The 27,486-nt window shown below is 40.4% G+C and overlaps 4 protein-coding genes across 11 annotated transcripts; 2 read left to right on the top strand and 2 right to left on the bottom strand.

Moving 5' to 3' along the window:
* Positions 1-941: 941 nt before the first annotated feature.
* On the bottom strand, positions 942-7,155 carry lemd3 (LEM domain containing 3). The gene is made up of 13 exons (XM_088288948.1): positions 5,936-7,155; positions 4,630-4,670; positions 4,444-4,513; positions 4,060-4,133; positions 3,888-3,967; positions 3,683-3,828; positions 3,423-3,524; positions 3,168-3,270; positions 2,511-2,689; positions 2,366-2,447; positions 2,158-2,263; positions 2,007-2,085; positions 942-1,211 (listed from the first exon to the last, which is right to left on the bottom strand). The coding sequence occupies exons 1-13, from the start codon at positions 7,143-7,145 to the stop codon at positions 1,042-1,044; spliced, it is 2,442 nt and encodes an 813-aa protein (XP_088145074.1). The 5' UTR covers positions 7,146-7,155; the 3' UTR covers positions 942-1,041.
* Positions 7,156-7,897: 742 nt separating this feature from the next.
* On the bottom strand, positions 7,898-27,135 carry tmbim4 (transmembrane BAX inhibitor motif containing 4). Of its 6 annotated transcripts, none has more exons than XM_088288272.1 (10): positions 26,901-27,135; positions 22,924-23,008; positions 17,112-17,235; positions 13,796-14,029; positions 9,884-9,992; positions 9,210-9,315; positions 9,022-9,055; positions 8,831-8,948; positions 8,712-8,757; positions 7,898-8,587 (listed from the first exon to the last, which is right to left on the bottom strand). In XM_088288272.1, the coding sequence occupies exons 4-10, from the start codon at positions 13,806-13,808 to the stop codon at positions 8,381-8,383; spliced, it is 633 nt and encodes a 210-aa protein (XP_088144398.1). In that variant the 5' UTR covers positions 13,809-14,029; positions 17,112-17,235; positions 22,924-23,008; positions 26,901-27,135; the 3' UTR covers positions 7,898-8,380. The 6 variants fall into 6 exon arrangements, with proteins under 6 accessions (XP_088144398.1, XP_088144400.1, XP_088144399.1 ...); XM_088288274.1 differs by having other exon boundaries at positions 22,924-23,016; XM_088288273.1 differs by lacking the exon at positions 17,112-17,235.
* Positions 10,810-17,655, top strand: msrb3 (methionine sulfoxide reductase B3). Of its 3 annotated transcripts, XM_088288278.1 has the most exons (8): positions 10,949-10,979; positions 12,130-12,244; positions 13,836-13,987; positions 15,662-15,770; positions 16,016-16,093; positions 16,188-16,216; positions 16,461-16,558; positions 17,065-17,655. In XM_088288278.1, the coding sequence occupies exons 3-8, from the start codon at positions 13,912-13,914 to the stop codon at positions 17,239-17,241; spliced, it is 567 nt and encodes a 188-aa protein (XP_088144404.1). In that variant the 5' UTR covers positions 10,949-10,979; positions 12,130-12,244; positions 13,836-13,911; the 3' UTR covers positions 17,242-17,655. The 3 variants fall into 3 exon arrangements, with proteins under 3 accessions (XP_088144403.1, XP_088144405.1, XP_088144404.1); XM_088288277.1 differs by lacking the exon at positions 13,836-13,987 and having other exon boundaries at positions 10,810-10,979; XM_088288279.1 differs by lacking the exon at positions 12,130-12,244 and having other exon boundaries at positions 10,812-10,979.
* LOC148341503 (protein BTG3-like) lies at positions 18,479-20,288 on the top strand. The gene is made up of 4 exons (XM_088288797.1): positions 18,479-18,878; positions 18,940-19,077; positions 19,783-19,957; positions 20,136-20,288. Exons 1-4 carry the CDS (start codon positions 18,598-18,600, stop codon positions 20,286-20,288), a joined length of 747 nt encoding a protein of 248 aa, XP_088144923.1. The 5' UTR covers positions 18,479-18,597.
* Positions 27,136-27,486: the final 351 nt, after the last annotated feature.

Below are 27,486 nucleotides of genomic sequence, written 5' to 3' on the forward strand. Positions count from 1 at the left end.
ACGGTCGGGATGTCTGCTGCAAAATGTTTTGCACCAGGTTTGTGAACATTTGTCAATGTGCATCATTCAAACAACTATAAACTGCAAATACTGAATGCGACTTTCAATTCACTGCATTTTAAAAACATGAATTCGGTGCATCGTAGTGTTGATAAACAGGTGCTGGAAAGAAAAAAAAAAACAAAACAAAAAAAGCTTTCATATCTCTTAATAGAGCTTGGAATATAACAAATGACAAACTATCAATACATTTAGAGTGCTCCAAAGGTCACGGTGGCATCATTTCAAAAAAGGGGGGGTCGGGGAGGGGGAGATGGTGGACGTCAAATAAAAATGAAGAAAAAGGGCCAGACTTGAAAGAGGTAAACAATACGCAAAATCATAATACAAAATTGGATTATAACTGAAGAAAGCTTCGGGCAAATGTACAAGACAACACTCGCTGATTCTGTGATGTCAGGAGCACTGCTAATTAAGATGGAGGTCAACAGGAAAGAAAAGGAACAAACAGTGGCTGTATCAACAACAACAAGAAGAAGAAGAAAAAAAAAGTATGTTGGGGGTTGTGGCAGAGGCTTGTGGTTTGCTTTTAATGCAGATTATTCAATAAAGCGTGTGCCGTCATTCCCAAGTATTTACAGCATGTCCTCTTCAAATCTGCTCATGCCTTCCTCGCGTACTTCGGAACTAACGAGAGGAGATTAACGCTGCCGTATGGGACGCCGACATGGAGGCCGATGCATGCAGCCGCCAGACAGTATACCCATGATGAGCCGTGGCGAACTCCGCAGACTGTGGAAGAGATGCACGACTTTGGAGTTCGTGCACGCGCATTTAAAAACTAACCCAGAGGAAATTGTTACGTCAGCGAGTTTCGATACGAACGTCGTAGAAAAACCGACACAGGAAAAAGACTCGGGGGGGGGGGGGGGGGGAGAAGTAACATAAAATGTAAAAAAAAAAAAAAAAAAAAAAAGTTAAGTCATCCCTGTTACAAAGGACAGAAGAAGGAAGAAAAAAAAAAAAAACTTAGCGTGGATCTCACGAGAAGCCTGAGGAGTTGGCCGAGCCGCGGCAGCGCGAGCTGGCCGTAGTGTTCGTGGCGTTTACGTGGAGGCTGGAGGCCTTCAGGGGTGTGCTGCAGGCCTGAGCTTGTGGGAAGCGCTGGTGGTACCGGTCCAAACGCAGATATTTCACCGTCACCAGCTTACCTGTTGGCAGAAAGGAACCGCATTGTCAGTTGGTTTCACTTTGTCACAAAATGGACTACTTGCTTAAAGAGGAAGTCGTGATTGACAATAATGTGTTCGGCGTGCCGCCGCAAATCCAAACATGGTATTCCGATTAATATCATGTTTGTGGAACATAAACGTGAACCAGTTTTATTTCAACCAAATAAACAGGTGTGCTGTGACATTTGCAAACACGGTTATAAAAGTTCATTTGAATTATAGTTAGGAGTTTTTAATTCGTTTTGACTGTTTTGTAACAAGTTCATTTTAATTCCATCCCAGAACAATTGTTCATTTTTAATAGTTGTATTATTTTTTCGTGCAAGATATACGTGTATATTAGCGTAGCGCTTTGGCAGCAATTCTTCCGTCATACTGAAATAATTTCAAAATCAACCCCAAGTGTTTGCGCATTAAATTAACTGCAAAGGACATTTGCACGAAAATAAGGTTTAGTTTTGTAAACATAAAATGTATTTTTATTTATTTATTTATTCTTTGGGGTAATTTTTTTTTTTTTCCCCTCAATGTAATTATTTCGTCAGCTTGCGTTGAACTAAAATAAAATAACCTTGACTCTGTCATGTCACTTTCAAATGACAGCAGAGGACAAAATGGGCGTCGCTGAGATGGACAAAAAATAAAAGGGATGGATTTTTCCGCTTAAATATGAAATCAGAAAACCGCGTTTGCACATCGAGCAAAAAAAATTTTTGGACTTGACTTCCCTTCAAAGCTTTGCTTCTGTTGTAATCAACTCAATTAGTGACCTACCATCAAACCAAGAGCCATGAAGTGCCTTGAAGGCTTTCCCTGAGTACTCGGCAGAGAGGCACTTCACGTACACGCAGCCCTGTTGACAAGAGTGGCCAGGACGGCTGTGAGATCGCCGACGTCAGGGAGCAGAGCGGTTGCGTGTCAATACCTCTCGAGAGTTCTTATCGACCGTGATGTGGACGATGCCGTTGTTGTCGCTGCACTTCTCCAGGATGGCCTCGTGGATGGCGAGATCCCAGTTCTCCCCGACCTCCCTGAAAATTATTTATTAGCAGTGCGTGTGAGGTGGGGAAGAAAAAAAATAAATAAATAAAAAGAAAAAAAGGAGTGGCTTGTCACCAAAATGAGACACTCACATGACCGGGTCGAACATGTTGCGGATTTTCAAGCACGGCGTCAGGCTATTTGGTGGCGAATTTCGCCGGTCGAGGGGGAAAGCTGCGAATCCAAATCACAAACGGGTGAGCGTTGAAACGGTGAGAGCGCATGGTTCAGTGGTACCTTTTCCCTGCCACACTTTGGAGGGAACGGAGGACGTCTTGTCGCAACTGAGAGATGGCTGGATCCACCTCCAGACAAGGAAGTCGGAACCCCCGATTTCCTGGCTCTCCGTTCGAATTCTGGATTCGTTGGCAGACAGAAATCGCACGGCGCGCTCCCAGATTCTCCGCATTTTCTTCCTGCGAAACAACGGAAATGTTTTTCCAAGAGGAAAAGCCGACGTATGCGCATCTTTGCACAAGCCAACGGTGCTAATCCGTGGCCTTCAACTATACATTCTAATTTACATAACCGCTAAAACCGAACAGTTCATCCGATTCAAATCAACAAACTGTGACGACAAACTCGGCAAATTTCACAAAGGTTCGCCGGGATGAGTTTTGAGAAATAACCCCAAAAACCTTTTGGCAGCTTTATTCTCACAATTTGATGATTAGCTTTCACTGCTGCCGTTCCACAGAATTATTTTGAATGAATACGGTTGGCGTTTAAAGAAAATCCCGGACTGATTGAATGGATTTCACAAATCTGGGGTGTCGTTTGCCCGAGGTCAGAACTTTTCGAGTGAAAAGAAACCAAACTCCCAAAAAAAAAAACTAACTGGCGAGTGCGTTTGTGCTTGATTTCCTGATCTGTGTGCTGCGTGTGCGTGCTGACCGGTCCTGAGGCTGCACCAGGGCGTCTCTGACGTGCGGTATGGGCAGGCAGGGCTGAAGATCTTGGTTCTCTTGACAAGCGTCATTATGGCTTCTTAGAACATCTGCACGACAATAAAAACTAAGTCGAGTCACAGCTTTCAATCACTGAATTGGGCTGAAATGCCAAGGAAAATATTCCTCACATTTAAAATCGCGCTTTATTGTAAAATGCGAATGCATTTCATCAGTTATTTTGATAAGACGTGCATCCTACCGATGATCCTCTCCACCATGTGATACATTTGCCTGGTTTCCTCCTCCTCTCTCTTCCAGCGATACTTGAAGTAGCACACCAGGCCCCACACACCGCCGACCGCTGCGTACAAACACGCACACGCATGAGTCACAGGCTGAAACATGACAAACGAATCGCGCGTTCCACTCGGGCCAGGGGCAAATTCCTCCGAAATTATGACATCACCACGCGAACGTGGATAGCCGCGGCTACGTTCAAGAAATCAGTCGACGTCTTACCGGCTGCCAAGAGGGAGACTCTGCTGATGACGGTGAGGAAAGCTCGGCGGAAGCGGCACGTGAAGGCCATCCTTGGATGCGTGGACTCGAGCCGAGCGACCTCTGACACGTCCGTCATGGGCTCATCGGCTACCTGCCCCGTCAGTCTACAAACCGCACGTGACAAATCAGCGGCAATTAAACCATATGTCAATCACCATCTTACCTTATCCCGACATCTTGGCCTGTCCGGACGATCCATTCAAGTGACGTGTAGATTAAGTCTTCAAACTTCTCATTCTGAGCCTGGAAATTGACAGACAATATAAACGTCGCCACTAAACTTGCGAAAACAAAATTTGCTTCCATTTAAACAGTAAACGCATTCACGAGTATACCGTCAAATAGGCCGAAGCATCATCTATGGACAGACTTCTGTTTGGATATTGCTGATTTCCACAGTCATGTTGGCCTGCAAACAAAAACGCTCACATAAACTGAACTAAACAAGAGTTTTACGTATTTATATTTTTGCGGGCAATTGCCTCTTAAAACTTTTAAATGCATATCGATATATATTTTAATACGAGTGCCACCAAAAAGAAGCATGTGAAAGATTGAACAGCACTGGTCCTAGCGCGGACCCCTGTGGGACGCCATGACACGCGATACACTTTAAAAGTTGGACACGAGGTGGCCATTGGATGAAAAAGTTCAAAAGCCACTGTTATAACTAAATCAAACCGAATACAAACCCAGCGAACACAAAAACGGATCCCTACCAGCAATGTGCGCTAGGTGGTCGTGGAGATTGAGCAGCAGCTTCAAGATGAGGTCCCTAATGGGCTTGTCCTGCAGATGGGAACAATTCACACACAAATAAACAAATCTCACCTTATTTTCTTTGTGTTAAATTCAGTTCTTGTGACAAGTGTACAGTACAAAGGGGGAAAAAAATGCGTGCTTACATGCGTGGCGTCGAACTCGCTGCCAAAAGGGTGACTCTTAACTGCAACAAGACAAAAGGATGCAGTCAAAATAAGCTTTAAAGTGAGGGCACAAGCTCAACCGGTTTTCGGGAAATTTGATTCTTCTGCAATAAGAGAGCATGTTGAAGGCAGCCATTAAATAAGTGAGTCAGTGTCTATACATGCCAGTTTTCACCGCATCAACTACTTCCATCGCCAAACTCTTGGCTGACATACTGTTTTGTTTTTGCAATCCCCCCCCCCCCAAAAAAAATACCGGCGCAACCCTGCAAGTTGTCACTGCTTGACAAAAATTATACATGCTACCCTAGTTGTCATCTATGGAAACCACAATGTGAAAAAAGAAAGTTCTAATTTGAGCTTTATGCGCTGGAATCAATTATTTTAGTTACCGTAATTAGACGCGTGTCGGCGTGCACCTGCACGGCAGTGGCCGCTGCAAGAAAACCGAGCGGGATGACGTCATGCTGCTTTGCACCAAAAGTTGAGCCCGATTCAACTATTTGGTGACTTTGCTTGCCCTCCACCACAGACACACTGTCAGCCATAATGAAAGCTCCCTGCACTGCTGCTTTCAGTGCGCAGAAACAGCCTCATTCTTATTCTAGCGCCTTTTTTTTAAGAGCTCAATGATGGGGTTTGCCATTTCTGTTTTCCAGTGTTACATTTGCAAAGAGCTGTTTTGTGGCGATTGTGTAGTGTGTTCCAAAAAAGATTCCAAATCCTTTGTGCACACTTGCTATTTTTTTCCTCATCATTTATTTAATTTTTTATTAATCATGTGTGGGGTTTCTAGTATTTTCCTTCAATAGAAATTGAGGATGAGTACCAATATGCGAAGGCACCGGGTAGTCGTGAATGATGTCGATACCAGTCACCGATACCTAAGGCAAACAAAACCTGACACTGATTAAAATCACTCTCGACAAATTTCGGCGCTTCACTGTGCCGACTAACAGAGCAGCAAATCATCATGTGAATGCCTTTTTCACAATTATCTGACATTGTGTCGAGTGACGATTTTATGTATCAAAACTACAAGCGAAGAGCGAATACTCATTCTGGTGTTGGTCTGAACAGACTCGGAAGCAAATCAACATCAGGCTTGCGGAAGACATTTTTTTTACTTAACATTGCTGTTTGGACTGACGTGCCACACATGATAATAACGGGTGTCATATTTGAATTATTAACTACTGTTTGCGTTGTGCTGATTTGTGTGTTCTCTTCTTCACCGACTGCACAAGTTGCAAATGTGCAGGAATCTCATTTTCGTGATACTTACTGACTCCATCAACCTCCGTGGACCCGGTGCCTCTCATCCTGAGGTACATGAGGCCCAGGACCAGGAAGAAGAGGCATGCAGCCGTAAGCAGAAACATGGACAGGTAGTGGGCACTGAAACTGCTCGAGGTGGCCACCTCTTCCCTTTTGAACTGCTGGAAAAGCTCATCGTCCGGAGCGGCGGACCGCTTCTCCTTAATGGGCTGGCTGTACGAGTGGTTGGGGGCGGTGTGGTTGGAGTGGTTGCCTCTGTAGATGCTGGCCAGTCCGCTGTAGTTGGAAAATCGCGGTCTGAGCCCGATGCTGAAGCGACTGGCGTCATCGCCGTCGGCGTGGTTGTTCTTCTCCGTTTCGCCTCTGTGGTTCTCCGAAAGCGACACGTAGATGGTCTTCCTCGGGAAGCTTCTCTTCGCGTCGCCCTCTTCCTCTTTCCGTCTGCCAAACATGTTTAGACTCCCGGGTGGGTTCGGCGCCTTCGTGTGGCCCCGTCGGGGCTCCAGAGTACCCCGCTGTCGGTCTCCACCAAGGCCCCAAACCTCCTCCGCCTCCTCTTCGTCGGAGTCGGAGTAATTCCCGGCTAGCTTGCTTGTATTCAAGTGTGACGCCCTGCTGCCGTTTAAAGAACGCGAGGACTTCTCTTCGCCTTTCTCGAATTCGTCTTCGGATTCATCGTAATCTCTTCCATCCGATCCGAGATTCGATTTAACACCGAGTCCCCAGCCCGAGGAGACACGTCGGTTCCCCCCCGGAGCCAACGTTGAATTGTTGCTGTTCAGCGGACTCCCCGCGCCATGTCGACTTTTCTCTTTCTCGAGCTTTATCTTCAGAGCGGGGCTCCTCCGCGGCGCCGCGTCGCTGTGGTTGAGAGACTTCCTTCTGAGTGGAGCTTCAGCGTCGGACTCGTCCGAGCTGAAACCGAGGACGGTGGACTTCCGGCCCGGTGTCCTGCTGGAGCTCAGGTGCGTGACGTTATGGCTGGCTGGCCTGGCTCCCGCCGTGTTGCCACCGCCACCGCCGCCGCCACTGTTGCTGTTGACGGCCGCGCCGCTGCGGGTTTTAGCGACTCGAACTCCTCGCTGGTGCTCCTCGCGAAGCTTCTTGAGTTTCTTCAAATACACCGGCCGAGTGTTTTCGGTAACCGGACCCGGAGTGAAGCCGAGGCGCTTCAATTCGGAGTAAAGCTCCGCGTCCGTTAACTGCGTTGACGCCATCTTGGTCCAACTCTAGCAAAGGACTTTGGGGCGGAAGTGACGTAAGCAAAGTGACAGGCTGCTGCGTTCTAATTGGATTAGACCAAAAACTTTGGCAGACGTTAAAACACGCAAAAACTGACCACAGGCCGTCTTTATTTTTTTTCTCTTGAATTAATGTTTACATCTCTGGAAAAAGATGATACCAAAATGCTTCGGTTTTTATTTCCCTCCCGTTTTTGTCTCAATGGGATTTAAAATACTTTTTTTCTAGGTCGCTTCGTTGAGCAGGATGTTTACCCGTTACATTATGTATTAATATTTTACGCTTGTAAACGTAATTAGTGGATAAGCTTGAATTTTCTCTCTTTATTACGTCTCATTTTTTCTGCGAAGGCGCTGTTCCCATTTGTATCTATAGATGGAAGTAATGGCGTTCAAAACATTGTCGCCAACCGGCAATCACACATAAACAAGAAGAGAGCGACGCTGATTGGTTGTTTATTACACAGATGAAAAATGAGGAGCGGATTGGTTGCTTGAGCACACGTGATTAACCTTAATGTTCCTCGCGCTCCATTCAATACGTTTAATGCGGTATTTCTCCGTTTATGTACGACCTTGTAAATAAATACTTGGGAGTTAATTCAATGGAAAAGCGATTTACCTCCGCTGTTGACATTTTTTTGTCTTGATCATTTTTTTTAATTGGGAAAAAATGCATCATAAATGTTAAAAGATGACAATTTGCAATTTATTTGGTTTGACATTCATCATGATATTTAATTTGCCCCACAGTGGGAGAAATGATCTTACAACAAAGCCCGAACACAAGTCATTAAACCCACATTATGTACCCCATATTAAGACTGGAGAAAATATTAATAGAGCAAGTGGACAATGAAATCTGTTCAAACCGACACAAGTTGAATATTGCACATATGCAGAGTACATTTTAAAAAACATATTTAGAGGAATTAAATTAAATGCATTTCAAAACAGCCATTGCAAAACAAGACATTGCATTCCATTACATAAGGTACAGGCATTTTGATCTCTTCCGAATACTTACTTTCAATTTATAACATGTTATAAATGCTAAATTTGGAAGTGTAGAGAGAAAGTAAAAGAAGCAATTGTCAGTATAGTTGCCCATAGTGTTAAACTAAAGACAGCCATGTGCTCATATTCCAAACACAATCTGATGTGAGAATGAATTAAATTCAAGCTTTTAAAATGGACACCGGCCTTTTTTTTTAGTGTTTCTTCATCGAGTCCAGGATGCGCAAAATGTGAAGGAAGAGGTTGACGATGTCCAGGTAGAGATTGATGGAGGCCAAGATGTGCTCCTCGGGGGAGAGCTGCTTCATCAGCAGGTGGGTGTCGTAGATGATGAAACCGCAGAAGACAAACGCCCCGGCCCCGGCGAAAAGCAACTCCGTGCTGTCACTGTTGAAAAACACCTGCAAAGAACACCAAGGGGGGGGACCAAAAGTGAGCCTCTATGAAGTGGCCATTTTCACGAGCATTAACTAGACAGTAAATTGAACAAATGAAACTGACGCCATGCCAAATATATCAACTCACCCTCATAACGCTTGCAATGAGGAGGATCCACAAGCAGGAAAAAAGCCTGCAACACAAAGCAAATCATAAACCGCACTCTAAATCTTTGACACGTTTCTTCCCTTTTTGAGCCAACTCACGCTGCTCCCAGTTTGCTAAAATCTCTCTTGGACTGGAAGGTGTAGGCGGTCAGTCCGGCAAAAACGGCACAGGTCAGGAACAAGGCTTGGAGCACGGTGGAGTATTCGTAGAAGGTCACTGTACCAAGAGAGGGGCTCTGTTATCACAACGGTCCAACAAATAGATGCTGTACAGTTGTAACTTGACTTACGAGCAGTTGCTACTGAGATCGCCTCCAGCAGAGTCTGTAAACAAATCACACATCATTAAAAGCACTCAAAAGTCAAGAAATACAGACAACGTCACCTTCAAGATTGTAAAACCTTCCGTAAGTGTGACACGTTTTAATTGACATTACTGCGGCAAAGAATTGCTCAACAAGTAAAAGAAATCACTTACGAATACAAGCAGCAGGTAGAGGTTGACTGGATGCTTGTGTCGGTACACGGCCAAGGCCAGAAGCAGGACCAGAGAACCCAGAGCAGAACCCAAAACAACAGCGGGGCTGCGAAAGACAGCAAGTAACCACAAAGTCAAGCCACGGTGGTGTTGACAGACTCACATGGTTTGTCGTGATCTATTTGATGTGCCAGGGGCATTTTATTGATTTTCTTTTAACACTTTGATAGTGGAGGCTGTTTAACTGCCGCTTCCCCACCACCTCCCGTTTAGAGTGGACACTCGTTGGCGATGAGCAAAATGAGGATGTTGCTGTGGTCGATTGAGGACTCTGTCTCAACCGACCGCTTCCCCGAAGGAGTCTCGGTGTCATTAAATGAGCTTTTCGTGGTGCTTAAACTAATATTATGTAGCATCATATGTGATTAATGTTGCCCATTCGGCATTTATTCCAGCAAGGTTATCTCGGGAGCAGGATCCTACCATTTTGATTCCTTCCCAAAATGTCTTCCTCTTTTTCTTTGAAACTGTTTTTTTTTTTTCTGATGGGGGTTAAGACCAGGAGAAGTTTATTTATTTTGACGGAGGATATTATTTTGCGACTCCACTTGACCCCTATTTGAGGCATTTTTAGGCTTCTATATTCAAACCCAGCTCCAGTGAAATGTCCTCACCTGGCATGGACAAAGTCCTTGATGGTCTGAGAGAACATAAAAAGTGCTGACGTGCCGGTCGTCAGAATGATCTGCAAGCTGAGGAGGGTGTACACCTTCCGCAGGAAATCTGACAAGCGAAACAAAATAGATGGTTTTACTGATAACATGAAATGAAAGTCCCACCCACAAAAACCAGAATGGCAAGATTGCTTTAGTAGAGCTAACCAGGCTGGGAAATGGCAATAAAAAAAAAAGATACAAACGAACTACGACACAGTTATAATATGAATGTTATAGTGCCATACATTTACATTAGCTACATTGACAATTAAATTGAGTAATTCTGCATCCATTTGCGTTAGCTTGTAGCTAGGCCTTCAATATGCGTCAAAACAGTCGTGCTACTTCACATACCCATTCGTATCTGGACACTGGCTGAAGCAACATTTGTGCCATAGTTGAAGTCATCTTCAATAGAAGACCTCGGGTATTTTTCACTGCTCATTGTTAAAATGGTTCGATATATCTTATCTTCGTTTGTTCGCAGAATATGAACCGAAGACTGATGTGGAACTCGGACGCGTAGTTATGACGTCACGGAAAATGGCAAATAAACATTTTTGTAGCATCTTTTTAAAAATATTTTAAATAACAGCGGCCGCTCAACAGACTCAATTTTATTTTTAATCCTATATAGTTCGTTTTTTATCAGCCCTATATTTAAATTCATATTATTTTTTAACATTATTGACGCGTATTGTTCACAGTAAATAAAGCTCATAAATGTTAAAAGGCAATTATATATTGCAGAAATATACACTAAGCCAAATCATATATTTTACATTTTTATACTCTCGACACTTATTGTACACATCTCGATTTTAAATAAAGTTTCTGCACAAAAACAGACATGTCGGGACCATAAATGGACTCGTCCTGCAATCGAAACTGCGCTGTTGCATAGCTGGAAGTGTCGCGGGACGTGTTACCAACCTTGTCCGCTTGTTCGTGGCCCATCTGCGGCTCATGTTTCAGCCAGTCACCCGCAGACTGTCACCGGTTGGTCGCCGCCGCTTTTTTCTTTACGTCGCGATCCTGCTCTTAACCTCCACTGGTATGTCTCCATATTTTAATAACTTAGTAAAGCTGATGTTTAAGTTAACAGTATTGTGGCTGTTTAAAATACGATCCTTCGAAATGATGACTTGCATTTCAGGCTGCAAGAGGGACTTGCAGTGACGTTAATAACGATGTCATAAACAGTGTCGAGCGATTGTTTCTGTCTGCTTAACTACAAATGTTTACTCGTTCGACAATAAGTAAGTTATTATTGAAGTGGTGGAGTTATTTATTTTTTTCGGGGGTGTGGGGGGCTGGCAAGGGGGGGGGTGAACTGGTACACAAAAGTCCCTACGTTTCAACATGGCGCCTTCTCGAATACTCCAGCTGTTTGTGTTGCACACATTACAATATTAAGTCCCTGTTTGACATTAATAAATGGATAATTAATGGAAAGAGAATGTGCATTGCATCTCCCATATTTTGATAAAAACATCTACGATCAAACAATGTGACATCCTATCGCACCTAACACAATAACATCACCAACAGGTGCACGTTTCTGCATTAACCTGAGCAAATGTGGTGGTTACATAGACAGTTCGAGACTGTGTCCAACTCATCTGTTGATCCCATAAAATACACGTCAATATGACAAGGATTTTAAAAAAAATGTTTTGGGATTTTCAGAGCGAGCGTGTTTTGCGCGGGCAGCCTGTACAAAGAACACGCAAATTTATATCAATATTTAACATGCTTTAACATATCTAAAAATCCATTTTAGTTGACATGGGTCAAATTTGAACAAACTTTCTAAAAAGGTCACAAAATAATATTTTGGTGTAAACTCCGATTATTGGCTTTAATGAAATACTGGAAACTCATTTATGGTGTTTTGTTCACGTCATTCAGATCCAATGAAAAAAAAAATAACAATGGCTCAGACGGTTGACTTGTAACGCTACACCTCTGCCTTCATTTAGTATGGACGGAGCTATTAATATTCAAGTCGTCCTTACTACCTCTATATGCACGTGCTGCATTTGATTTTTTTTTTAACAAAATACGAATGTAAAAAAAAATAAATAAATAAAATTATAAACAAAACAAGCGCTCCAAATTCAAAATCTCCCAAACAGCACAAATTGTCGTCCAAATATTAATATTTAGCCGAATAATCCAGCCTACTCTCTGTCTCTCTATAGTGTGACTATCTCATGGCCGCCCTGCTCAGACGTGGGCTCTTCCTGACCTTACACCATCTCACTGGGCAAGGCAGCAGCTCAATCTGCCACCCTGCAGTGTCCGCCTTTCTGCTAGGTAGAGTCATTTTTTTTTTTTTTTTGGAGATTTAATAGTACATGAAATTACGACGACAATCCATTCCATTTTCGTCATCTTTTTCAAAACGACGTGTTGCACCGATCCATCCAATTTGCACTCATTTGCACAAAGATGAAAGCGAACCCACGCATGCCTGCATGGGAGTCAGGCGAATGTACCACGACGTGAAATTTCCCACTGTTAAACATTTTTTGCAGAACCCCAAATGTGTCACCATCATCAAACCTTAATTTTCCATGATGAAATATTCAAGTTACATTTAAACGCGATTAAATGTCATACAGGCATTAGCAGATGTTAGCTCGTCTAAAACGATGACATTAAAAACACTCTTCAAACATTTAATGATAATATTTCATTCTTTACCATTAACTGTCACACAAGTCAAAAAAATGAAAAAAAAAAAAAATCATTCCACTATATATAAAAGACGACCAACAAGTGACAAACACATAAAAGCTAACATGTCTGCGGCTAATTAGCAGCTAGCATGAGAAGCTAATGCAGCAGTCAGTGACCACTCTTGATTCAATGACTATTTTAATCGTCGTCCTTTGTTTTAAAAAAACATACGCGGTGAACCACTACTAGCAATTCTCTCAATTCTTTGCTTTGTACACAAAAACAACTCGTAGGTGAAATAAAAACCCAGCGAACCGCCGAGCGTCTGATAAAATCCTGTCAAGCCTACGGCAATTGAATGAAACATAAGAAACCAGCTCTTGAAATCAACACGCAATAGCACTAATCGCGAAATATCTTAACTCATTCACTGCCATTGATGGATGTAGGAGTAAAAAAAATAATAAAAATATTAGATAAATATATTTATTTACTGGGGCTGGCAGTGAATGAGTTAATAGAACCAGGTAGGCTTTATCATGACTACTGGGGATTAACTACAGCGATCATGATTTATAAAAAAAGAAAATAATAATAAAAATAATATTAAATAATTAATAAATATATATATATTACTGAGTTTATTCATGTTAACTGATTCACTAAGAGCCAAGTAAAAAAAAAAAAAAAAAAAAAAAAAGGATCTTTGACGTCTTTAGCCGTCAATGGCAGTCAATGAGTTAAGGCCTTCTCATCAATTTTATAAATAATATTAAATAATTAATATATATATATATATATATATATATATATATATATATATATATATATATATAACTGAGTTTATTCATGTTAACTGATTCACTAAGAGCCAAGTAAAAAAAAAAAAGGATCTTTGACGTCTTTAGCCGTCAATGGCAGTCAATGAGTTCAGGCCGTCTCATCAATTTTGTGCCATTTTGTGTCGCGGAGTAACAAAAGGTTGTTTCTAAGTCGGAAAAAGGAGTGTGACCAGGTTTTGTTTGTGGCCCATCTTGACATCCATTCCCCCTTCTTTTAAATCTCCAAAGACGACTTAAGATACGCGGCCATCATCGGCTAACATTGTGCTTCCTTTCTAGGTGCGTGTCCTAACCGTTGCTCTCTCTGTCGCATGAACCGGGAATCCCAAATAACGCCGCTCACTTCGTGTTGTCATCTCTTGTGTCTGCTCCTCTTCATCCAGCCCGGGCCTTGTTGTAAGCCCTGCTGAGGAGGGTGTTTTGATTCTAGTGGTGGTTGGAGTGTCTCTTCAAGCAGCCATGTCGGGCTTCAATCTTCTCCATCTAATAAGCAAGAGTCAGCCTGTGACTCTGAGGTCCTGCAGTCTTCCCTCAGGTCCACTGACTGGGTGCCGTGTGCCTGCTGTGCTCTGCCTCTCTGTTTCGTTTGGAGAAAAAAAAAAAAGAAGCCTTAACATTTTGGTGTGTCAGCATGTCTTAACAGTCTCCGTCTGCGTGTGTGTCTGCGTTCACGACGACGCGCTGCTTTCACTGTTTTTTTCTTCATTTCGATCAAACCTCCCTGGGAATAGCAACAGTGCTGTGAGGCTTGTGGAATTTCCAGATCCGATCAAATGTATTGGACTTCAATTGTATAGGAGCAAAAATTTGTCCCAGTGAGGTTCCTGAATCTTTCTCGCTTGTGTTCATTTAGTCTTGATCGAGTACGTCCTGTAGTTTCCTGGATTGTGCTTTCAGGTCAAAAGTAATGTTGCGGATTCACATGCGTCCCAAATATAGGCGAACTGATTACAAGTGATGGGGAAAATGAAGCTTCAAATTTGCTTCATAAACAGGTTGTATTTTATGAGTCCTCTAGATGGCACTGTTGGGTTAAATTAAGGGTTGAAAAAAATGGCACGTCAGTGTGCCCAATGTTGAACCGAGAGTGCCATCTAATGGAGTCCAAAAATACAACAACTGGTTCATGAAGCAGATTTGAAGTTTCATTTTATCATCACTACTAATTACCAATCAAGAAATTTCTGTCCATTGAGTGGTTTTGATTTTTTTGTGGCGTCTCGAAACAATTGAGGCAAAATGAAGTGCGCTGCTTGGTTGCAGCCAGCAGAGGCGCTGTTCATTTAATCAACCAGTTTGTGGGGAAGAGAAGAAAAACATGATTGGGGGGGGGAGCTTCGTCTACACATGACGGGATAAAGGCACCTTTGTTCTATTCCAGGTGTGGGCAAACTACGGCACGGGGGCCACATGCGGCCCGTTGAACGTTTTAATCCGGCCCGCCAAACTTGAAAATAATTAAATGAATGAATCTTGTTAATGTTTTATTTTTATATTGTTGTAATGCTTTTGTTCACTTTCATTTAAAATTAAATGTATTTTTTTTTTCTCCGATGAGGTGAGGTTACCAAAAACACTCCATCCATCTGCTCCTGGTCCGGCACCTGTGTCAAATTTTAGAATCCAATCAAAACGTTTGCCCACCCCTGTTCTATTTGTTGCAAGACTGATGTAGAAGCAGAAATGAAGAATATTGCAAGATATTAAAAAAAGAAAAAAAAAAAAGAATTGTTAGCTGCTAACAGCGCTGAATGGTATTATTAGCGCAGATGCTAGCCATAAAACTGATAAAAAAAATCTGGGATTGTCGTACTAATAAGTTACTAAAAGAACAAGCGGATAATTTAGTAAACTTTAGATCGTAGCATATTTTTAAAAAAAAAAAAAAAAAAATCAAGATGGTATGCTAACGCTTTCGTTTCATGGCTGTTTGTGTTGTTCGTTGTCACACGCGTAGAATCTGGGCGGCTAACAATACAAACCAAAAGGTTCACCGCTTGGCTTCCTTGCAGCTTGCACGCACTGATCTGGTTTGATTTTGTTTCACTAATTTACACACCTAATTTTCAAGGAAATCTTTCTTTGGATGATGATGACAATAAAACTTTGGATCATATCCTGAGGGGAAGAAAAAAAAAAATTATCATCGTAATCTCGCAGTTTTAAATGCTCACGGCAATCGAGTTAATATCAGCAATATTTCCCGCAGGAGCTGCTCGAACCAAGAAAACATGGCCGGTGACCTTCTCTCAGGAGGAGATGAAGAAGCGTCTCACGCCCATTCAGTATCATGTGACCCAGGAACGAGGAACAGAGAGGTGTGGCCCTTGAACCACCTGACGAAGGTTTATTAGTTATTGAATTAAGAAAATTGTCTGTTATATTTAAAAAAAAAAAAAAAAATTCAAACAAGGAGTATTTTTTTTTTACCGATTGATATCTAATTTAGATTTTTTGTTTCTTCTAATGCTACTTTAAAAAAAATTTTTTTTTTAGTTTTTTTTATACAATATTATCTTAACTCAACTTAAATACAGAGTGTGAGAACTTTTCCTTTCTGCAGTGCCTTCACAGGAGAATTTACGTACCACAAGGAGGAAGGAACCTACACGTGTGTAGTCTGCGGGGCGCCGTTGTTCAGGTAAGACCTTTCCCATGCGTGACGAAGTGCAGAAGAAATTTTTAGTAATATTCCTGTCTTGACTGTTTTTTTCTAACAATTTTTTTTTTTTCAGTTCAAAATCCAAATTTGACTCAGGATCAGGTAAGCGCAACCCGAACAGATGTGTCAATAGCCTTGTGATCAAAATTAAGGTCGCCTTTTGATTTTTTTTTTTTTGGTATCTTTCAGGACATCTATACAAAAAAAAAAAAATACATGGAGTTTAAATCATTTAGAATGAAACTGAATATATTTGGCAATACTGTCAGATGCCCTGTTTTTATTTATTTTTTTAATATTTAATCAATTACTGCAACATGACTTTCCCCATTCATGACACGCGCAGGTTGGCCTTCCTTCTTCGACCTTGTGAAACAAGAGTCCATCGCTGTGTCAGATGATTTCTCCTATGGGATGCACAGAGTGGAGACCACCTGTAGCCAGGTATACTAACGACACTACACGAGAGAGTACTGAAGAGTCGCCAAGATTTTTCGTGATGCAATAGCGATGTACAGAAAAGCATCCCTTTTGGTATGGTGTTCCGCAGGGCTCAATTTTGGGTCTCCTACTGTTTTGATTTTTACTTGCTGCCCCTGGATTCCATTTTAAGAAGGCATGGTATTTCCTTTCAAAGCTAAGCAAGCAAATTTATGTCCCGTTGAGTAAAAATAACACTTTCCTAAGTCCGCTTTTAACTCCTCTGGAGAAAATCAAAGCCTGGATGGCGTTGAACTTTCCAGTGGCCATTTTACATCCCGCCCTGTTGACTTGGACCCCCTTGCACCTGAGCTTAAAGGCAACAGTTCCGAACTTGGATTTTAAATTGAAAAAAATATTTTAGGGAGCCATATATAAATAAAAAAATAAAATAAAATAAATTAAATAAATCTATATTCCATAATATGTCCCATTTAAATGATATATTATCATTCTCCATTTTGATGCAGTGCGGAGCCCATCTTGGACACCTGTTCGACGACGGTCCGAAGCCTACCGGGAAACGTTACTGCATCAACTCGGCCTCGCTGTCTTTCCAGCCCCAAGATGCCGAGGGGGCCTCTGGCTCCGCCTCCACAGGTGCCGCCGCGGACTCCTCCATATCGGAGGGAAGGACGGAACTATAAGAACCCAACAAAGCTCATATATAGTGTGAATTTAAGATAATGAGTGCATAGATTAATTAGTTAAATCAATTTTGAGCTACATTGGCAAAGTGCACAAAATATTTTCACATTCAAATACTGACCAAAACGATTACACTCGCGTTCACCAACAGGAGAATATATTCATAGATGGATGATGTCCTTTTTCACAGAAACACACACTTTGATTATTTTTAATACACCAGAGTCTATTTTGAGTGTACCTTTGATGATATTTGAAGCTTTTAAGGTGCGATTCAGGTTCTCAGGCAGAGGCAGAGCATTTGGATTGTTTGATGTGGACGCTATTTTGTAATTCTAAAGAATGGATTTATTTATTTTTTTTTGCACAGCTTGAAGTGATGCATTTAATTGATGAATAAAAGCGCAAAATAAGATGGTCGCGTCTCTTCTTTTCAAATTCAATAATTATATTTAATTTTTTTTAATTCAATAATTTGTAATTAATTTTTCAAGGCTAGTGTGGGATTTAATTTATATTTTTAAACTATATTGGTTAGTCACCCCCCTCCCAAAAAAAGTAATGTCTTTAATAATCTTTTGGAAGAAAAAAAAAATCCTTGGATTTATGGTGAATAAATTAACATGGAATGGACATATTAACTACACAGATGGCAAAATTCCCAGAACATTACAAATATTTTTTTTTAACATTACAAATATTTTTTTTAATTTTTTTTTTAATATGACTCAATATTACACTCATGCAGTCACACTTTATGTAATGAAGTTAAAAGACGTGTTTCTCTTTTTGGGAGTTGATATTGGAATGACGCAATAGTGACATTTGAACATTTAAGATTCACTTTCAGATTTCCAAGTACTTGGTCGCAAAGCTATTTTTAAATTGAATAATTAATTGTCTGTTTTTTTTTTTTTTTTTAGCATCTTTTTCATAGTCGCTTCAGAAAATGTCAGAAAAAACATAACAAATGTAGCTTATTTTAAACAAACAAAAAGAAAAAGACTACATATTATTATTCAAGTTTTAATATACAATGCAAAGTAATATACAAAAATTATTGTGATACAGGTCAAAGGCGAATACCTCCAACCAAAGATGTACCTCTGCCAAGGACGCTGTTCTGTTGAAAAAAAAATGCGCTTTTCTTGCAGAAAACAAACTTTCACAACCCTGTGGTGGAGAAACTTGCCAATTTTGAGACGAAAGGACATGAAAAGGGGAGCCAAGAGCTAACGATCCAATAATTTGTAATCTGCAGACCAACCTTTAATGTTGCACATTTGATCTTTATGATGCATCCCTGGCATCATAAAGGACAACTTTTCACTTGTAACTCTTCCACATAGTTCTAGATGGTCCCATTTTACATATCAATAAATTTGGCACTGGCTAAGCGGGGGAGAAAAAAACGACAAAATGGATGCCCTTTTCCACCACCCATCCCATTGGAGACATTTCGAAATATGGAGCAAGAAATAACCGATGCTGTGTTTCCATTGATGAAGACGCTTGTTTCCAAAGAGGTGGAATTCCAAAAAACAGAACTCTTCATCCAGAGGCTGAGTTTTGCGTTGCGGAAGAAATTTGAGGGTCACTGGTACCCCGAAAACCCCAGCAAGGGGGAAGCCTACAGGTACTGCGTTGCAATTACATCCCATTAAATGAATCCAAATAATAATTTGAGGCTCCCATAGGTGCCTCCGAGTAAACCAGTACAATAGCAATGATCCAGAACTTCTTCGGGCCTGTCATGAAAGTGGGCTGCAGTTCTGTGACCTGCGACTGCCACTTGATTTCACGCTGTGGATAAACCCTGGCGAAGCTTTTTGCAGGTGAGTTTGGCTCTTTATAGGACAAGCAACACTAGTCACGACTGCACTAAGTCAGCGTATGGTCATAATTGCACACGTGTCACCGTATGCAGTGCCACCTATCGGTCGGTTGTTGTAAATGCACCTAAAAAAAAAAAGTCTTCAAATTCACAGAAATGTCAATTATTATTATTGTAGAATAGGAAAAAATGTGGAATCACCATTTTCGGAGGATGTTAATTCAATTGTTTAATTTTGTTTAAAAAAAAAAAAAAGCAGATCACAGACGACACAAAAAATAAAATCATTCGAAACGGTAACTTTCTGGAACTTATCAAAAGTGAAGTGTTGGGCCTAACTATTAGGCAAATTCAAAAGACATTGTGATTTAGAAACATGTATTTTGTTTATGAATTTATGCATGTATGACATGAAAAGTTAAAGTGATAAATCCTTAGATTTTATTCCATTATCTGATTTATTATTTCGTAACTTGTCAAATGTTAAGTTGATGTGAAAAGTTAAAACTCACTTATGTGTAATAAATCTGATATTGTTCAATGCAAAAAAAGTTCATTTATTACTAGCATTTGTTAAAAAGAGAAATATATCGTTTAGTTATTAAATAATAAAACAATCGCAATCCTAATATTGAGGGTAAAATTGCAAAATATTTTTTCTCGATTGCCTTGTTCCTCTTATTGTTTGTTTATATATATTTTTTAGGATTGGTGAGGAAAATCCTCCATTCTCAGTCGCGACTGTGGCTGCCATGTACGAGGACTATATTGCCCAGAAACTGTCCAACACTGCGGATAGCGAGATGTCCGATTCCAACTCGTGTTCTTCCTCAGATGGCGAGGATACACTCACTTGTTTTTCCATGAACCACTGCACGCAGGTATTCGATATGTCATAGAACTGCAGTCGCCACTAGATGGCGACAAAGCACCATTCTTTCTACGCTATAAAATGACCTGACAAAATTAAGCGCTTCTCTTGATCACAAAAAGTGACTCAATAAAACTGGGAACTAATGAAGTTGAATTATTTTTGTTTTGTTTGATTTTTTTTCTTAGTTGAATCCACTTGCGCCTGCCTGGTATCCCTCTGGCTTTCCTGAACCAACTCGCTCCCGCTTGGTCTGTAAAGGTACCAAGGAAAAGGCCCATTCGTTTAATATTTTCCGGCATTGTCAGACTGCTTCAGTCAGGAAAATAAAAATGAAATAAAAAAAATATATGCAAAGTCTATTTTGTATAAACAAATGGATTCATCATTATTAATACTAATACTAGTATAATAACACTAATACTAGTATACTAATACTAGTATACTAATACACTAATACTAGTGCACTAATACTAGTATAACAATACTAGTATACCAATACTAGTGTACTAATAATAGTGCACTAGTATTAGGATACTAATACTAATATACTTGCGCCAGTATACTAATACTAATAGTACACTTGTGCTAGTGTACTAGTACACTTGTGCTAGTGTACTAGTACACTTGTGCTAGTGTACTAGTACACTAGTACACTTGTACTAGTGTACTAGTACACTTGTACTAGTATACTAGTACTAGTACACCATATACTAGTACTAGTACACCGTATACTAGTACTAATACTAGTACTAGAACTAATACTAGTACTAATAGCACTAGTAGCAGTAGCAGTAGTAATATTAGTATTAGTAGTAGTATTATTAGTAGTATTAGTATTAGTAGTATTCGTAGTAGAATTAGTAGTAGTAGTAGTAGTAGTATTAATAGTATTAGTATTAATAGTATTAGTATGAGTATTGCAGGAAAAAAAGCCCCCAAAAAAATACAAGTCTGTAAATGATTATCGAATGACAAAAGCAATGTAGTTTACAGGCCTTGAAACAGCCAACCGTTTTTACGAGGGTTTCTTTGACTGCCTAGTGTATTTTTCCAGTGCAAAGACTAAAGCGAGGGTGTCAAACTCATTTTCATGGCAGGCCACATGGCAGTTATGGGTCCCCCCCCCCCCAAAAAAAAGGGGATGGTAACACTCAAATCTGTAGAAAAAGTCAAATCTGACCCACACAAGATTTTTGCCCTCTCCAACTTTATCCAAGAAAAAAATATTTTTTTAAAGGGGCTGTCAAGTCAACAAAAAATCTTTGCAATAATATGTTCTATTTCCTCCCAATAGTCTCAATATTGCATTCTGATGATTTATTGCGTTTGTGGAATATGAATTAAGCGGCAAAAGTCACCTGCTTTTAATCCGTCTCAAAGGGCGGCCATTTTGCAACTTGCTTTTGTATGAGAATACAACTTCGATCATTCTTGTGTTATCTAAAGTTAAATATTTACAAACTATGCTCATCATTTCTTATTTGTTAATCGTAATACCCGAAATAAAAACGAAACATTTTACTCTGCTTGAAGATACCGAATGTTGATTTACGACACACCGAGCCTGTGTTTGACGCAAAGCATGACAGGAATGTCTCGGCCTTGCTGGAAATGTTTCTCCTCTTGGAAAAACACTTGGCCGTCGAGGAAAAGCGTGCACAGGCCTTTTTTTTTTGCGGTTTACAGCTACTGTGGCTTCAGAGTGGTTTGAGGAAATAGGCTCAATTGCTCTTACCTGATCGGAGAAATTTGACTTTGTCTCGCCAACTGCAGTGTTTTATGTGCAGACGTCAAAACACGTAAATCATTCAAGAGGGGTTGATTTCCAACAAAACATGTAAGACGTGTTTTGCAACCAGGCAACTGTGTATGGCAGACTGCATAATTCATTAGTCACTTTTAAACGCAGGTTTGCAACGGCTGTAGCCATTTGAAAATTATGTAGTAAAATATATTCTTTTATTTGCATATTCACATCAAAATGATGGTCACCGATGCAAGTAGACTGTAACGGCAAAAAAAAAAAAAAAAAAAAAAGAGCAAAATATTAAATCACTAAAATGTTAATGTAAGTGAATTGCAAAAGTAAAAACTTTAAAACTACGAAAAATGCTCCGATACTATGACACCGATACCACGTTACTTTCGAAAGTGTTGTATTTAAAACACGTCATGTTAAAACATTCGGTGTTTTTGGCGAATATTTTCACCACAAATCTTCCCGACATTATGGCACCATCGAGTATTTGCAACCAAGTACTCCAAATGGTTCTCATACTCAATCTCGCAGCTTTATCAGGAGTCACGATGCAAGTGGACTGTAACAGTAAATGCTCAAATTACACGCATGTAATTTATTATTTTTTTTTTTAAGGTTTCTTCTGACTTCTTTCATAACGTCAAAATATTGTCACCCAGAGGTGGGTGAACAAAAGTCACTTTGCGGTTCTTTCTGGGGTAATGAATGCAGTCAATGAGAGTCCTCGCGGAGCTATTAATAGCATCGTGGAGGTCTGCATGTGCTGGAACGGAGCAGGGGGTTGATGTCATCGCAATGGCCTGCGCACTTTAAACGCGGATTAGGGAAAATTTAAACATCCGCCCGCTCCGACGGGCCTGGAACGTGTGAACAAAACAGGCACCTCCAACAGACAACTTTGAAGTGACTCGGGTTCCAGTTTTTCGTTATTCCAGAAGGAACGCTACAGGCATGGATGTGTAAGTTTCAGATTTTTAATTTTAAAGTTAAAGAAAAAAATATTTTTAAATTTCTGTTAGATGAGAAGGTAGAGCATGTGCACAACTGTTCCACCAGAGGGCGTCGTTTCCTTTCCACTAGTCGCTTTAATTAGCACCTAATAAAAGCTGTGAGGGTTTTTATTTCTGACAAAAAAAAAAACAAAAAAAAAATTCAACTCTATTTTGTTTGTAAATTTTTAAAAAGGAAAAAAAAAAATCTTGGCGTTTACGCACCTCATGTGTACTGCCGGAATCCTGAATGTGACCTCTGACCTCTGTGGGTGTGGCGGTTGGCTTCCACAACTCCATTGGAGTTCATCTAAACAGCTCACACAAAAAAAAAAAAAAATAATAAAATAATTTCTGATACTTTTGTCACAAAACAAGCCACGGGTCAAATTGACCCAGGAGCCTAAACCAGATTTTGGTGATGACTGTCAAAGATGAGAATAAATTACAGGATTGTTTTAAAGGCGCACGCCCCGTTTTCATGTCCTTCAAAACATTTAACGTATAACTTCTCAGGCTTGTTGGAGCATATCACCGCTCGTCTGACAGGACAGACCTCTAAATCCTCAAAGCTTCCTTCTCAGGTTTTTTTATTTTATTGCTTTTTTCCCCACATTCCAGTGTCCCTAATCTTCATGGATCCTGTGTTTTGTGGAATGTAACACTCTGTGCCCTGCCATGTACGAGGAGAAAATAGTTTGACGATGGAAGGCCAGGAATGCATCGACTTGACTGTGTGGTTTGTTCAACGTCGTTTCGAGGTATTTTTAACACGAGAGTCGCAATCTCCACTTCTCTGTTCAGTTTGGCTTTTCTCTTCATTAGTTTTATTTTTGAGTCCCAAATTTGGGATTTTATGTTTTTTGCGTAAAATCACGCAGTTTAAAACCTTTAAAGGATAAATCGTCAAAAATATTTTCTTCATGCAAATGGTTTGAACATCAATTTCAATGCTAGATCAAATTTAACAAGGTGGCTATGGCCGGGGGAAACAGATGAGATTAAAATCGGCTCCACCTAGTGGTCAAGAAGGAAATTACAGCTTTTACTCTGCTTTACAGAGACGTCAGTAAAATATTTTCAACGGGATGACCATGAATTATCGTGCGGGTTACGTCCTCTGGAACCGAGAAGGCACAGTCAAGAGTTTCATAAAAAATAAAAATAAAAATACACGAATACACAAAATGTTGCATAACTCATAATACAAGTGAGGAAAAGCCTATAGGCAAAAAGCAAGAACAATTTTTGCTATAACTGACTGACTAAGAAATTTTCTTTACTAAATTATTTACAAATCAATTGACTATTTTTTTTTTTTTAAATTAAAAAAAAAAAAGTAAACGTGTTGTGGCTGAGTATCAAGCGCTCCGCAGCAAGAAAGAGTCACCGGTAAATCTTCCTCTCGCTGTTTTATGTCCACCCCGTAGCTCCGCCCTGCCGCTCTAATTTTTTTTTTTTTTTTTTTTTTTTACATCCTGTATATGCAATAGTACCCCACACTCCATATGCTATTCTGAGTCGATCCCACATGCAACACACACGCAAGCCAACCCGCCTGACATCTGGATGGCTTACTTTATCTCCCGCCGTCTATATTTAATGCGCTCATTCCTCCCCTGACAGCCGAGAAGACGTCGTCCTCCACATGGAGATGTCCTTGAAAGCGCAAAAGCAGGAGCTGACGAAAGCGACGGCTCCGTTTTAATTGATTTGAAAATAAGAACACGCGAGGTGGGGGGCTGGCGGGGCTATATACCCCCTCCCCGCGAGAATCTATTTTCCCAAAAAAACGCTTGTAATCCGAGATCAGATAGAAATAGGAATTCTTAAACAATCCAAAGTGTTTGGCAGATGGCCTCTCAGCACTGTAGCGCTGTAAATGCATGACATATGTGCCGCTGCTTTTGAGAGAGGCCTGGGAGGGCCACGTCTGGATGGGAGACGGTTAAAATGGACTTTGGGTGGCGCGGCGGTCAAACTCTCATCTGTTCCCGTGCTGTCAATAGGTCCTTTTTCTTGCCGTGCCAAGAATGTGGACGTTGAAGTCACATTTGAAATTAGCAGTGGATGCAAAACTGCTACGCGCCGAAAACCCACGCTGTCCATCAGGCTTAAGTTGAAGTCGGACGCGCTAGGCCGAAAATTAAAGGGGTAAAGTTTGCCACTATTTCCTTGTAGCCAACGAAATGCAGCAAAATACTTAAACACACAAACAAAAAAAACAAACAAAAAAAAACAACACACATGCTGCCAAAAAATGGCAAAAAAAAATTCTCTTAGTTTGGGAGGCAAACTTCTGTGCTTGCTTTTAATTTTGCACAATTTTGACAAAATCTTTTTCTGTCTTGGCTTGCAGGCAAAAATTGAATTAGCGTTAAGTGAAGTATGTGGTATATAATCAAAACGCAAGTGACATTAGCCAGCTAGCATATTGCTAACAGACAATTGAAAACACCTAACATTGGCTAACAAAACTAGCATCAACATTGCACCTGTAGAGAGATAATTAAAGGCATATATTCTTTATCATCTGCAAAGAACGCTCCAGAGTATGAAACTTTAGGTATTATGCATGTCTGCATTATGCTGCTTATTAAAAAATGTGTTTCAATTTTTTTTTTTTTTTTTGTGGTGCTGGAACAAATTAATGGCATTTCCATTCATTTCAATGGGGAAAGATTATTTAAGATGCATACTCGCCAAGCATCTCTGTCATTGGCTAAAAATAACAAACTAGCAATAACATCGCACATTTTGCTAGACAAAAACAGGCATATATTCTTTATCGTCCGCAAAGATTGATGGTCACTCCTCTGTACGGATTTGCTGGATTGTGAAACATTTATTTATTATTTTTATTATTTTATTTATTTTTTACTGTATTATGCCCCTGATCAAAAAGCAGGTTGCAATTTTTTTTATGTAGTTTTGTGGTACAGGAACAGATTAATGATATTTCCATTCATTTCAATGGAGAAAGATTATTTAAGTTGCGTACAAATGTAGGGAGTTAAAGTAAAAAATCTACAGAAAAATTAAGTACACCCCCCCCCCCCTTCCCAAGACTGTGTAGAACACGGAAAAAAAAAAAAAAACAGCCCAACTCTCACAGCAGACGCCCGACTGGGTTGGCTGGGAGAGCGTCACATCACTCAGACTGTTTCGGATGTATTTATTTAGCTCGGGCAGCATTCCAGGCTGGAAAGGTGGAAAGTCTGAGATGACGCGAAGGCTCACAAAACGCAACAACATATTTACGTTCCCGTTTAATTGCGCTTCAACAAGGGGTCAGGCTGCACGTGTGCCACAAAACCACCCTGAAGGTTGCTGAAGGAGCTGCGCGGCCCATTGATTGTATTGGTTTGATGCCGACGCCACTCAGTCTGCGGGGGCGGGATTTGCACAGAGACCCCCTTCTTCTGACGGGGGGGGGGGGCTGTTTTTATGAATGAATACTCACTACAAATTAACCATGCTCTCTCTGTGGAGTCATTGTCCGCTTGGGAGTGAGCAGTTACACCAACAAATATTTTGATAGCGTCGCGGTTACGTTAAGCTCACTCTGGCCGAACATTTGCGCACATTTACTCGCACCGGCCGGGCTGTAAAAGCAGCGAGAGACGGTGGGATCGTGGGAAAGGTCACGCACATAAGACACTTTATTCTTTGTTTCGGCTGTTCTTGGGTAATTGATCTCAACGAACGTCCATTGCGGAGAGTTTCAATGTGGGACGTGGCCGATCCACCAAGTGGACACCTTGCATATTCTCAGTTTTCGGCCTCGCTCACTTTATAAACCTAAAATCAACTTCAATAGAAATATATTGTGCGCTGTATTAAATATTGACAGCAAAACTATTTTATTTTATTTTACTTGACCAAATTTGGAATGTGATGAAGCAATGCCTAAAAATTCGAAATTTCTGTTTACTGAAACTTCAATCTGAAAAAAAAAAAAAAAGTTCCCACACATTTACAACATCACCTGTTGCTAGACAGAATTTGGGCGGAACAATCATTTTTGCCATATTTAGACAGCACATTATAAGAATTACGAGACAAGGTTATTTAAACACTGTAATTTTAGTTACTCTGTATTATTTACAAAACAAGGAAAACCAATGAGTGGCAAATACAGGTTTGTGTACATGAAAAAAAAAAAAAACACTCCCATAAAAGTAGAAGTACTGAAGTGGTACCTCGATTTATGACTGCCCCCACTCAGATTCTCAAGGTATGATTTTTGTCAGGTCGTCGTGGAGGTTGAGGAAGAAGAGGACCCAAAAAAACCAGGGGAGTCACGCAGGAGCAACCTAAAGAGGTTTTAATTAAACAAACAACAACGACCTCTAAAAAAAAATATCAAAAAGTGTCTGGGCCAGACAGGCAGAAAAAAAAAAAGAGAAAGACAACACACCGACAAGAACTGAACGTAAACGGGGAACTAAATACAAACAAATTAAGGAGAGAATGAGGAGCACCTGGACAAGGATTGGAAGGACCTGATTGGTTAACACTGTGGGCTTGGCTTGACTAAAATTTGAGTCATCAAGCTAATAGTGGCAGTGAACTCCACAACAAGCAGCAGATAATAAACTTATTATTTGTATTTATTTTTTTTTAAAGAAGATTCTTATTATACTATATAATTATATTTTTATTATTTATACATATATTTATAGCCGAGTTCTGGCCAGTTTGAAGTTTAGACCCCCGCCCCCCCCCTCCCAAAGGTAGTTAGCTAGCTAGCTAACTTAACACAAAACACCAGATGCATTAACAAAA

Source organism: Idiotropiscis lumnitzeri, chromosome 2 (assembly GCF_059441095.1).
Source record: "Idiotropiscis lumnitzeri isolate Australia: NSW breed Sydney's pygmy pipehorse chromosome 2, RoL_Ilum_1.0, whole genome shotgun sequence".
Lineage (NCBI taxonomy): Eukaryota > Metazoa > Chordata > Actinopteri > Syngnathiformes > Syngnathidae > Idiotropiscis > Idiotropiscis lumnitzeri.